The 12,127-nt window shown below is 39.1% G+C and overlaps 1 protein-coding gene across 1 annotated transcript; it reads right to left on the reverse strand.

Annotated features, from left to right (window-relative positions):
• Positions 1-2,352: 2,352 nt before the first annotated feature.
• On the reverse strand, positions 2,353-3,002 carry LOC127802151 (uncharacterized). Its single transcript, XM_052337851.1, has 2 exons — positions 2,998-3,002; positions 2,353-2,890 (listed from the first exon to the last, which is right to left on the reverse strand). Exons 1-2 carry the CDS (start codon positions 3,000-3,002, stop codon positions 2,353-2,355), a joined length of 543 nt encoding a protein of 180 aa, XP_052193811.1.
• Between the last annotated feature and the right edge of the window lie 9,125 nt (positions 3,003-12,127).

Below are 12,127 nucleotides of genomic sequence, written 5' to 3' on the forward strand. Positions count from 1 at the left end.
CAAATTACTAATTCAAGCAAATTCAAGTTACCACAAAGATGAATATTCATACTTGGTCCATTTCAATATCCAATCCAAGTTATGTGATATGCAAAACTTAACATAGAATTACTTGGTCTGTATCATCTATGTTCATAAAATCATTTAATAGGTGATCAGGCTGTCAAAACAATAATAACCATATCACATAATCACATGAAATAAACATCAATCAAATTAACCGACAATAATATCAATCACAACATTGTCTCGTGGCTATCTCGTTACCTTAGCTAACAATAAATTTAGCCAACCATGATAATAGAAATCATCATAATAAAATTCCAGAAAAACATAATTAAAATCCAAGAATTAATTCAAAAATAAAAGAATTAACAATCAAGAAAATTAATTTAGAATTCTTCTCCAAAGTTAATGATTTCCATGGATGCTTCGCTTTTCCGTGTGGCTGCCTTCTCTCTGTCCACTGCACCAGGCTCTATTAATTCCTTTCTGTTCGTGCGTCTAGCTTCCAATTGCTGTCCGTCGCTCCACCAATGGGTCGCAAGCCTCTATTTCTTGATTTCCTGAAGTCCCCCACAGCCGTCTCCAATTCCTTCTTAATTTCCTTGTAGTCTGTGCGCGGCTTCAAGCTCCAATCCTTCAATCCATGCGGCGCTGCCCAATTCCAAAATCCTCCTCCTGTGCGCCTCTGCCGAATTCCTCCTCCTTCACAAAGCATCACATTATTGTATATATATATCTATTAAATGCATGCACAAGGTCCACCCTAACCCACACATTCACGCCACTTTCATTTATCAATTAATATAATATATATATATATATAAATCACAAACACAACCCACACAAACACGTTACTTTATATAATATATATATAAATAGTATAATATATAATATATCATATATATAAATAATATAATATTTAATAAACTCTTAATTATATTATAATACTAATTATTTATAATATTTATATTTATTTATATTATAATATTAATTTATAGTATTATTTTTTAAAATTAACTTTATAATAATTTTTTTAATTTTAATTTTTATTTATTTTTTATTTTTATTTGTAACCCAAACGCCAAGTAGTATTCTTGTAAAATAACAAGAAATACTAAAAATTAAATATATACAAAGAGAACTCAAAATACTAGACAATTTTAGATCAAACACATAAAATACTAGAAACACTATTCAATTATGACCAATAAATGTGTGAATAAATTCCCACATCAAATACCCCCAAACTTAAATTATTGCTTGTCCTCAAGCAAAGAAAAGAAATCATATTCTCAAAATACAAAACTTATATTCGGAATCATTCATCATATTTAAATCCTTTGTTATGCCCACGTCTAAATCCTCAATCCAAAATGCAACAATAGCAAATAAAGAAAACTAAGCATACTTACATTCCCAAGTTCAAGAATCCATACAAAATTCTAAATTCTATCATGCTTTGTCATGTACCCTGCACGATCAACTAATGCAACAACCATTCTTGCAACCATTCATTCTCACTACTACAAACAAAGGTAGCAAAGTAGGGTTCCTTGTTTTTTCGCTTTTTTTTTTCCTTTATTTCTTTCTTCTTCTTTTGTTTTTTTTTTTTTTTTAATGAACGAGTGCATTTTATGCTCCATCTCGCTCAACATTATCCACCCTATTTACTTAAACCTTGTTTAGGCCTAGCTCAAAAGGAACAATTACAAGAAAAACATTACAATTATCTTTCATGCATAGTCACACGACTCACACAACTTCACAAAGAATATGTACTTCAATGATCTTAGAACCCAAGTATACTTAATCTTGTTTATAAGATATTACCTATTCCAAATCAAAGATTCAATGTTAAACACAATAGAGAACCCAAATGCAAATCATGATTCCAAATAACAAGTTTTGCTTATTTTATCTTTCACAAATTTTTTCGTCTAGGGGGTTGGCCAAATATGCACTTGACATAAGTTTTGCCAAAAAAAAAACAATTTCACATAAAAAAAAAAAACACCCAAGCAAAACAAATAGCATATATCAACAATTAATAATTCCACCCCCCAAACTTATTTAACACGTTGTCCTCAATGTGAAAGACAAAGAAGAAAGAGAATGAAAAATGAATACTCCCCTGGCCAAATAATTGAACACTATGAATACCCACGCCAGTCCAAATTGAATAAGCTTTATTTTTCTTTCTTTTGAACCTGCACATCATCACAAGTATGGGTTATTCGTCATATTTATTAAAAAAAATGAAATAATAAAAATAAAATGAAAAAAAAGCTTGGGTTGCCTCCCAAGAAGCGCTTGTTTATAGTCATTAGCTTGACTATCTTGGAGACTCTAGTTTGGCTCTTGCAGCTGAAGGACTGAGTTTCCCTTCTCGAATCCACCATCTTCATAGTGCTTTAGGCTATGTCCATTAACCTTGAAAGGTTCTTCAGTGTCCTTGAAAATCTCCACAACGCCATAAGGATGTACCTGCTTAACAGTGAAATGACCATACCATCTTGATTTCAACTTGCTCGGGAAGAGCTTGAGCCTAGAATTGTAGAGAAGAACTTTCTCTCCAATCTTGAACTCTTTCTTGTTAATATGCTTATCATGCCATCTCTTAGTCCTGTCCTTGTAGATCCATGCATTCTTATATGCTGCTTCACGACATTCCTCCATCTCATTAAGTTGCAATTTCCTGTGAATACCTGCATCTTGCCAATCAAAGTTAAGAAATTTAATAGCCCAATATGCCTTATGCTCTAACTCAACAGGAAGATGACATGGTTTTCCAAACACTAGCCTATATGGAGACATGCCAATAGGAGTTTTAAATGCAGTCTTGTATGCCCATAATGCATCATCAAGCTTGAAGGACCAATCTTTCCTAGATGCATTTACAGTTTTCTCAAGAATTCTCTTTAACTCCCTGTTGGAAACTTCCACCTAGCCATTTGTTTGGGGATGATAGGGTGTGGCCACCTTATGGGTTACCCCATACTTGCACAAAAGAGTATCAAATTGCTTATTACAAAAGTGTGTGCCACCATCACTAATGATGGCTCTAGGTGTGCCAAAACGTGTAAAAATATGTTTCTTTAAGAACTTGACTACCACCTTGGCATCATTAGTAGGACAAGCTATGGCGTCCACCCATTTGGACACATAATCCACAGCAACAAGAATATATTGATTTTGAGAAGATTTAGGAAAAGGGCCCATGAAGTCAATACCCCAAACATCAAACAACTCTCAAACTAAAATATTATTCAAAGGCATCTCATTCTTTCTAGACAAATTTCCAACTCTTTGACACCTTTCACAAACTGAAACATAAGAGTGGGCATCCTTGAAAAGAGTAGGCCAGTAAAAACTAGATTGTAATACCTTGAATGCAATTTTGGTAGGGCCAAAGTGACCTTGGTCGGGCTGTCGAACACCGATAGATTAGATGAATAATGATTCGGATTTGCAATAAGGGTGCAACCCAAAGTCGTCTCCCAACGAACCTCAAACGGATCTGTCAAAACAAGACTAAACGGGGGGGGGTTTTTTTGATGAAAAACATAAAACAAAATGAACAAGAACACAGTAAACCGAGATGCAACCAGTTGCAACCTTTCCTCCTTACCCGAGTATCATCATCCACCATATAAAGAACCTATTTATCTTTAATCCCCAGATCTAAAAAAAATGCTTGACAATCGCCGAAGACTAAATCGAAATAAATATAAAAATCACAGAAGATCTTCTTAATCAATATACAAGTTTCAATTTTTTTAGCACACAGATCTGAAACCGACATGAACAATCGCCCACTAAGTTTATGTTGTTTCTTGCAAACCAATACCCCAATCGAGCCTATTAGTCAAATCTGCCCAAGCATCATGCATACATTCATACGATCGCATAAAATACAAACACACTTGAGAAGAAGCAAAGAGACAAAACCATAAGATTAAAGATGAAAACAGATATACAAAAACGTCCAAAGATTCAAACCGGATAAGGAGTATGGCATGCAACCGGTTACAAAATTATTAGCCTTCCATCTTGACAAGAACAATGGAGAAAAGGAAAATTGGCTACTGCTCACATGAGAAAAGAATAATCCTCCCTTAATGGCCTCTTAATGTGCTTAAATAGAGCTTAGGGAGGAAACCCTAGGTTACCGAAACTTCACATCTAATTTCGAATAGGATAACGTGCGTTTTGGGCTTTGGCCCCTTCATAAAAATTGTAGATCAGTAAGAGTAGATGAATTTGGAATTTTTAATCACTTGATTTGGATATCGGACGCCCAAGTTATGGCCTTTTAAAGATTCAGCGTCTGTGCAGGTTTCCTAATTTGACCCAACTTTTCGGCCCCAACTTTGAAGCAATATTTGGAGGCCCAAACAAACTCAGATTTGGACAAACCATACCATTCCAGAAAGCCCAAGAAGTCCTATACAATATCTCTGAAGACATCATTCACGTTCTGAGATTATAACTTGGCCAAAAATTTGAAAGAAGCACAGAAGGTCAAATTTGTCAGCACACTTTTGCTTCTTTGTCTCCAATCTCCTTGTTTCCCTTCTTGCCATCAAAATTCCTCTTGACCCAGTGGCCGGCGGCTGTCGAACCACCCCAGATTAGATATCTATGTATCTCTTCTCTAGTTTGCAGTAAAGTTCACCCTAGGTCGTCTCTCATAAGGAGCCTCACTTTCTTCTACCAACAAGGAGAACCAATATAAACAACAGTTTGTTTAGGGGGGGTTTTGACAGAAAACTAAGTAACAAAACAGAAAGACAAGGATAGATGAAAATCAGTAAATGAAATGCAACCAGCTGTGTATTTGTCCCCTCTGTGAAATCTTCCTCGTCCAACCTATAAATCTTAGCTTGTTAGATGTTTTAATCTCCAGATATCAAACTTAAAGCATCCCCAACAACCGTCCAAGGATTAGAATGATTGGAACAACAAAATGAATACAAAAATATCTTATAAACAAAATGCAACCATTCACTCTCTATTCAACCCATCCGGAGCTATGCAAGAACAACCATTCAAGCACATTATATTCATTTCCGAGATGTTATACCAACCGGCTACAACACTCTGTTCTCTTAAGCATTTAATAGAAAATGAATCCATGCAAATTCACACAAACCTGCCATGAACTCCATGCATTAGAAAATCTGCTCAAACTAAACCAAATGGAAATGAATAAGATTAAAACAAACAAACCAAGTTTTTGCAGCTCATCCGGGACTCAGATTCCATACGGGTTCAAGATACACAACCAGTTACAATAGCTCTAGCCTTTCATTACAGCAAGGAAGACAAAATGGAGATAAAATGAAGAAAATAGAAAAATACTAACAACAAGAAAAACGCCCAGAATCTCCTCTCTTTTCTCCTCTCCCTCTCCTACTGGAAATAAGTGCTAAGAGGCCTTAAATACATGGCTAAGAAAGGAAGAGCTAGGAAGGCTAGGGTTGGGCCTAGTCCAACAGAAAAGAGAAGAAACAAAAGAGAGATAAGTGAGCCCAAAACAGCAAAATCGAGCAGCCCAAATCTGCTCCTTGAAAGTGAGCCCAAGCTCCTTTAGATGAGTCCCACAATTACCCAAGGCCGGCCTACCCTCATGAAGTCCGAAATGAGCCACTTCAAGTCTTTTCTAGCTGCTTCTCTAGCCCATCCAATATTCCCTAAAGCTAAGCAAGATTGGATCCATAGAAGTAAGATAGAAAATAGTGTAAGGACGATTTGAAGTATAATAAAATAGAAACCATGAAAGATCAGCAAAAATTACTTCAAATGGCGTAATAAGACTGAGGTGAAATGCCAAAATATAGCATAAATATGCATGCTATCAACTCCCCCATACTCAGACTTTTGCACTCCTGGGCAAAACACTAGACTCTATGACTCAAGAATAAAAATGTGGAAAAACACAAATCAGATGCAAGGTAAGTCTTCGAGAATTCATCATTCAAATATCATCTTTCCTCTACTTCCAAGAAAACAAGTGACATGGAAATTCATTCAATAAGACAAATCAAAAGTAGAAGCCTCTCACAGGACAAGTGTATGCTCAAAAATCTCTCAAGAGGTGGTGGTGACTGTTTCGCTCAAATTCACCCAATCACAATTCCACTACCATAAGCTTGTTTATCTTCTCAATCTCCACTATCCATGTCACATGCATGCCACAAATCAAAAGGACTTATTCAGGGTTGTAATGTGGGGAAGAAAGAAATGGAAAGACAACAATGAAGGAAAACATGCCTTAGGTCAAGAAAACACTTCATGCAACTCCAAGATCAAGAGATAGAATTTTCAAGCATTATGAAAAACATTGCATCTTTATTCGGTTGAGTGCGTTTTACGCTCTGTCTCAACTTTGCTTTCTTATTTTTCTCATCATTTTTTTTTTTTGAAAGAGGTGAGTGCGTTTTACGCTTCTTCTCACCATTTTATCCTTTGCTTGCTTTTCTTTTTCTTTTTCATGGATGCAAATGGCCTTTAGCCTTATGACTTGCTTGATAAATTCAATCTCTCTCTCTAGAGTGCACTTACTATTCCTCTTCCTAAGGTTGGATGGTCCAAAAAGGTGTATGAAAATGAAGGGTAAGAATGATGGCTCTAAGTGGCAAGCGAAAGGGATTGATTGATTTTTTTTTTTTTTTTGAATAACAAAATGGCCAAATGGGGACAAGAAAGAATGCCTTAATCATGTTTGAGTCATCCATGAACAAATATAGCCTCAACCAAGAATCAAAACAAGTTCTAGAGTGGAGATCATGATAGGCGAATGCACACACAAGAAAGACAATAGGCTCAAAATCCTCACGGCTGTAGACTACCCAATCAATCTATCAAATCAAACTCATTGCCAAGTCACTTGAAATCAAGGAAGATAAGATTGAAGTTCTAATCATGCTGGGTTCTTTTAGACTTAATTGCTTAACTTGCATTTCCACGCAAAAAAGACTCAACTAGACCCAAGGAAAAAGAAATATGAAAAGATAAGGAAAATGCTGCTAAAATAAGAATGCTGCCCCCCCACACTTAGACTTTACATTACCCTCAATGTAAACATGCAATTCCAATCAAGAATAGGACAAGTAAATGTAAAATATTAGGGAGAGAGAAACAGCCTGATGCATCAAATGGAGGTGGCATTGAGGAGATGCAGCTCCTCCACAATATGTTCCTGAAAGCTCTTGTAGAATGGCTTAAGCCGCTGCCCGTTCACTGTGAATTGCTTTGCATTGGACTCGTCCTTGATTGCAACTGCATCAAAGGGAAAAACATGAATAACTATGAAAGGACCAGTCCAACGAGAACGTAACTTACCAGGCATCAACTTGAGACGGGAATTGTATAGCAGAACTTTCTGGCCAACTTCGAATGTCTTCCTCACAATAAGCTTGTCATGCACAGCCTTGGTCTTCTCCTTGTAGATGCGTGAGTTCTCATATGCATCCATCCTAATCTCCTCAAGCTCTTGAAGTTAGAGCTTTCTTTGGGACCCCACTTGACTGATGTCCACATTGCATTGCTTCACCGCCCAATATGCCTTATGCTCCACTTCCACCGGCAAGTGACACACTTTTCCAAAAACCAACCTGTAGGGGGACATGCCGATGGGGGTTTTGTAGGCAGTGCGGTAGGCCCATAGCGCATCTTCTAATCTCTTGCTCCAGTCTTTCCTATTGGGCTGGACAGTCTTCTCCAAAATCTGCTTGATCTCCCTGTTTGAGACTTCAGCTTGCCCATTAGTCTGTGGATGATAAGGAGTCGCCACTTTGTGTATTACCCCATACTTACGAAGTAGGGTGTCCATCTTTCTATTGCAAAAGTGGGATCCTTGGTCGCTGATGATGGCCCTGGGCATGCCAAACCTGCAAAAGATGTGAGAACGAACAAAATCTGCAACCACAGAAGCATCATCAGTCTTGGTGGCTTTAGCTTCCACCCACTTAGAAACATAATCCACAGCTAACAGAATGTACACATAACCAAATGACACAGGAAATGGACCCATGAAGTCAATGCCCCAAACATCAAAGATTTCACAAAACAATAAGGGTTGTTGAGGCATTTCATTCCTACGTGATATAGTGCCTGTGTGTTGGCAACGTGTGCAATTCTTACAGAACTCATATGAATCCTTAAAGAGTGAAGGCCAATATAATCCAGAATCTAGGACTTTCCTAGCTGTACGTTGGGGACCAAAGTGACCACCACATGCAAGTGTGTGACAAAAATTTAAGACAGATGCAAACTCATGGTTAGGCACACATCTCCTGATGACCTGGTCACTACACATGCGCCACAGATAGGGATCATCCCACACATAATACCGAGCTTGACTCTTAAATTTATTTAACTGTTCCTTCTTAAAATATGCAGGTAATTTAGAAGCAACTAAATAATTTACCAAATCAGCATACCAGGGCTCAGCACCATGAATGTGGTATAATAACTCATCTGGGAAATCATCCCTGATAGGCTGGGAGTCCATGACAGATTGATCTGAGGTGGAAGGAATTCGACTGAGGTGGTCGGCTACCAAGTTCTCTACTCCACTTTTATCCTTGATCTCAATGTCAAATCCTTGGAGCAAGAGCATCCACCTTATCAAATGAGGTTTGGCATCAGGCTTCTTCAAGAGGTACCTAAGAGCTGCGTGGTTAGAAAAGACAATAACTTTAGAACCAAGTAAATAGGATCTAAATTTATCCAATGCAAAAACAAAAAACAAGAGCTCTTTTTCCGTAGTGGTATAATTAGTCTGTGCCACGTCCAATGTACGCGAAGCATAGGCTATGACATGGGATTTCTTCTCCACACACTGCAAAGTTGGAGGCGTCGCACATCAACTCGAAGGGCAACTCCCAGTCGGGTGGCTGTATGATGGGTGGAGAAATCAATCGACTCTTCAGTTCCTCAAATGCCCGCTTGCACTGCTCATCAAAGTGGAAGGTCACTTCTTTTTGGAGAAGGTGGGAAAGTGAAAGTGCAATCTTGCTAAAATCCTTGATGAACCTCCTGTAAAATCCTGCATGGCCAAGGAAAGAACGCACCTCCCTCACAGAGGTGGGGTAAGGCAATGAAGCAATAACATCAACCTTAGACCGATCCACTTCTATACCTTTCTTAGACAGAACATGCCCTAAAACAATTCCTTGTTCTACCATGAAATGACATTTTTCAAAATTTAAAACAAGGTTCTTTTCAATGCATCTCTCTAGGACTCTACCCAAGCTAACCAAGCAATCATCAAAAGAAGTGCCATAAACTGAAAAATCATCCATGAACACTTCCATGCAATGCTCTAAAAAATCTGAAAATATACTTACCATGCATCGCTGAAAGGTACCTGGAGCATTACATAGACCGAAAGGCATTCTTCTATAAGCGAATGTGCTAAAGGGGCAGGTGAAGGTGGTCTTCTCTTGATCCTCTGGGGTTATGCAAATCTGAAAGTATCCAAAAAAACCGTCAAGGAAACAATAGTGTGACTTACCAGCCAACCTCTCCAACATCTGATCAATGAATGGGAGGGGAAAATGATCCTTTCTGGTTGCTTGGTTCAGCTTTCTATAATCAATGCAGACTCTCCAGCTGTTCTGCACTCTCATGGGGATAAGCTCATTCTGCTCATTTGGGACCACCGTGATGCCCGTCTTTTTTGAAACAACCTGCACGGGACTCACCCACTTGCTGTCATAAATAGGGTAAATAATACCAGCTACAAGTAATTTACTTACCTCATGTTTTACCATATCAAGAATGGTTGGGTTAAGTCTTCTTGGAGGCTGCCTTGCTGGTTTTGCTTCTTCCTCCAATAAGATACGGTGCATGCAAACAGATGGGATGATTCCAGTTATGTCCGCTAAAGTCCACCCAATTGCTTTCTTATTCTTTTTCAGCACGTCCAACAACTTTCTCTCTTGGTCAGGCTGTAAGTTATTTGCAATGATGACTGGCAGCTTCTCATCTTTCTCCAAGAATGCATACTTGAGGTGCTGAGGCAAAGGCTTGCACTGAATGGTGGGTGGCTGCTGCAAAGAGGGGGCTGACCTATTTGACTGCAACTCTAACTCCAAAGCACTATCAACCTGCTCAACAAGGTCAGCAGCACTATCTTCCACTTGGGAAATGTGAGCATCAAAATCAAACTCATGCCTATGCGAAAATTCAGCAATCTCTAAGCATGCAGCACATTGACTCTCTCCATCTCTACAATTAGTGCAAATAATCGTATCTGGGAACTCATGCACAGTGGGGAGTTTATCAATTAAATCAGAAGACTCAGAACATGCTTCATTCAGTAACAAGTTAACTCTATTTACTTGAAAAGTGGAATGATCCTCAGCAGGTAATTTCATGGCATCAAGTATCTTGAAGTTAATTGTGTTACCATCAAATTCCATGGAAATTGTACCCTCATGCACATTGATAATAGTTCTAGCAGTTTTTAAGAATGGTCTCCCTAGTATCAAGGGTGCATGCTCAAGTGTGCTGTCATCTTCCATACTCAAAACATAAAAATCAGCTGGAAAGATTAAATCCTTAACCTTAACCAGCACATCTTCTAGGACTCTAGTGGGGTGTGCAGTACTTCTATTGGCCAGCTGGACAACCACTCCTGTTGGCTTCAAAGGACCACAAGGCAATGAAGCATAGATAGAGTTAGGCATAACATTAATGGATGCACCTAAATCTAGTAAAGCATTGCTAAATTGCATGTCTCCTATAGTACAAGGAATGGAAAACGTCCCTGGATCTTTACACTTTGCTGGCATGGCAGGTTAGATAAGGGCAGAGACATTTCTTCCAAGGTTGACTTGTTCGTTCCCTCTTAATCTCCTCTTGTGCGTACACAAATCTTTGAGAAATTTTGCATACTTGGGGATCTGTCTGATGGCTTCAAGGAGGGGTATATTGACTTCCACTTTCTGGAATGTCTCCAAAATCTCTTTATCTAATTCGACCTCTGCTCTTTTCTTATTTTGTGTTGCTCGATGTGGGAATGGCAGGGGCTGGTTGTTGGAAGACTCTCCTTGTTCTTGATAGCTGGAGTTTGGCTGCTTGGCTTCTTGGATTGAGGAGGGTTGCTGCTCTTTGCTACCCTCTACATGCTGCTGCTTCATGTTTGATGATGGTGGAGGGGTTGGGATGATTACTTCTTTCCCACTTCGAAGCATGATGGCACTAACATTACCCCTTGGATTGGCAACTGGTTGTGAAGGAAGCTGCCCCGAACCTTGACTCCTTAACTCATTGATGTTTGTGGCTAGCTGGCCTATTTGGGTCTCCAAATTTTGAATTGTGGTTTCTGTTTTTTGCTGGAATTGGAGTGTATTGGCTGCTAGTTGTTTAACAAGATCATCCGAGCTAGGTTCTGACTTGGGTAATGGAGGTGCTTGTTGCATGGCTTGATTCAGCCTTGGTGGTGGAGCATGGTTGCTGGAAATTGAAGGATGGAACCTCTGCTGAAATGGTTGATTCTAGTGTGGCTGCTGCTGCACATGTTGATTGGAAGGGCCGCCATATCTGAGGTTCGGATGGTCTCTCCAACTAGGATTGTAGGTGGGGGAAAATGGATCATATCTGTTTGGAGGTTGTGGTTGGCTGTGCTGCTGGTGCTAGAATGGTCTACCAGGAAAAATGCCTGCACAGATCTCATTATTTTCTTGCAACTGTGGGCATTGGTCTGTTATATGGGATGGCAAGGAGCAAATGCCACAAAGCTGCTGCTAGGGTTGCTTTCTCTCTAATGCCAACTGCCTGACCATGGAAGCTAATTCCTCAAGCTTGTTTTCTATCATCTGCTGGTCCATAGTGGCAGCCACACTGACTTCATTGATGGCTTTTGTAGGAGTGTTTATTCTGGTGCCAAACTGCTGGGCATTTTGTGCCATCTTTGATATCAGCTCTTGTGCAGCTGCTGGGGTCTTCTCTGCCAAGGCTCCTCCACTTGTAGCATCTACCAAGTACCTGTCCATGGGGATTAGACCTTCATAGAGATATTGAACTAGGAGTTGGTCACTTATCTGATGGTGAGGACAGCTGGAACACAACTTCTTGAATCTCTCCCAGTACTCATGTAGAGTCTCACCAC

The sequence above is a fragment of the Diospyros lotus genome, chromosome 5 (genome assembly GCF_014633365.1).
Source record: "Diospyros lotus cultivar Yz01 chromosome 5, ASM1463336v1, whole genome shotgun sequence".
In the NCBI taxonomy this organism is placed as follows: Eukaryota; Viridiplantae; Streptophyta; class Magnoliopsida; order Ericales; family Ebenaceae; genus Diospyros; species Diospyros lotus.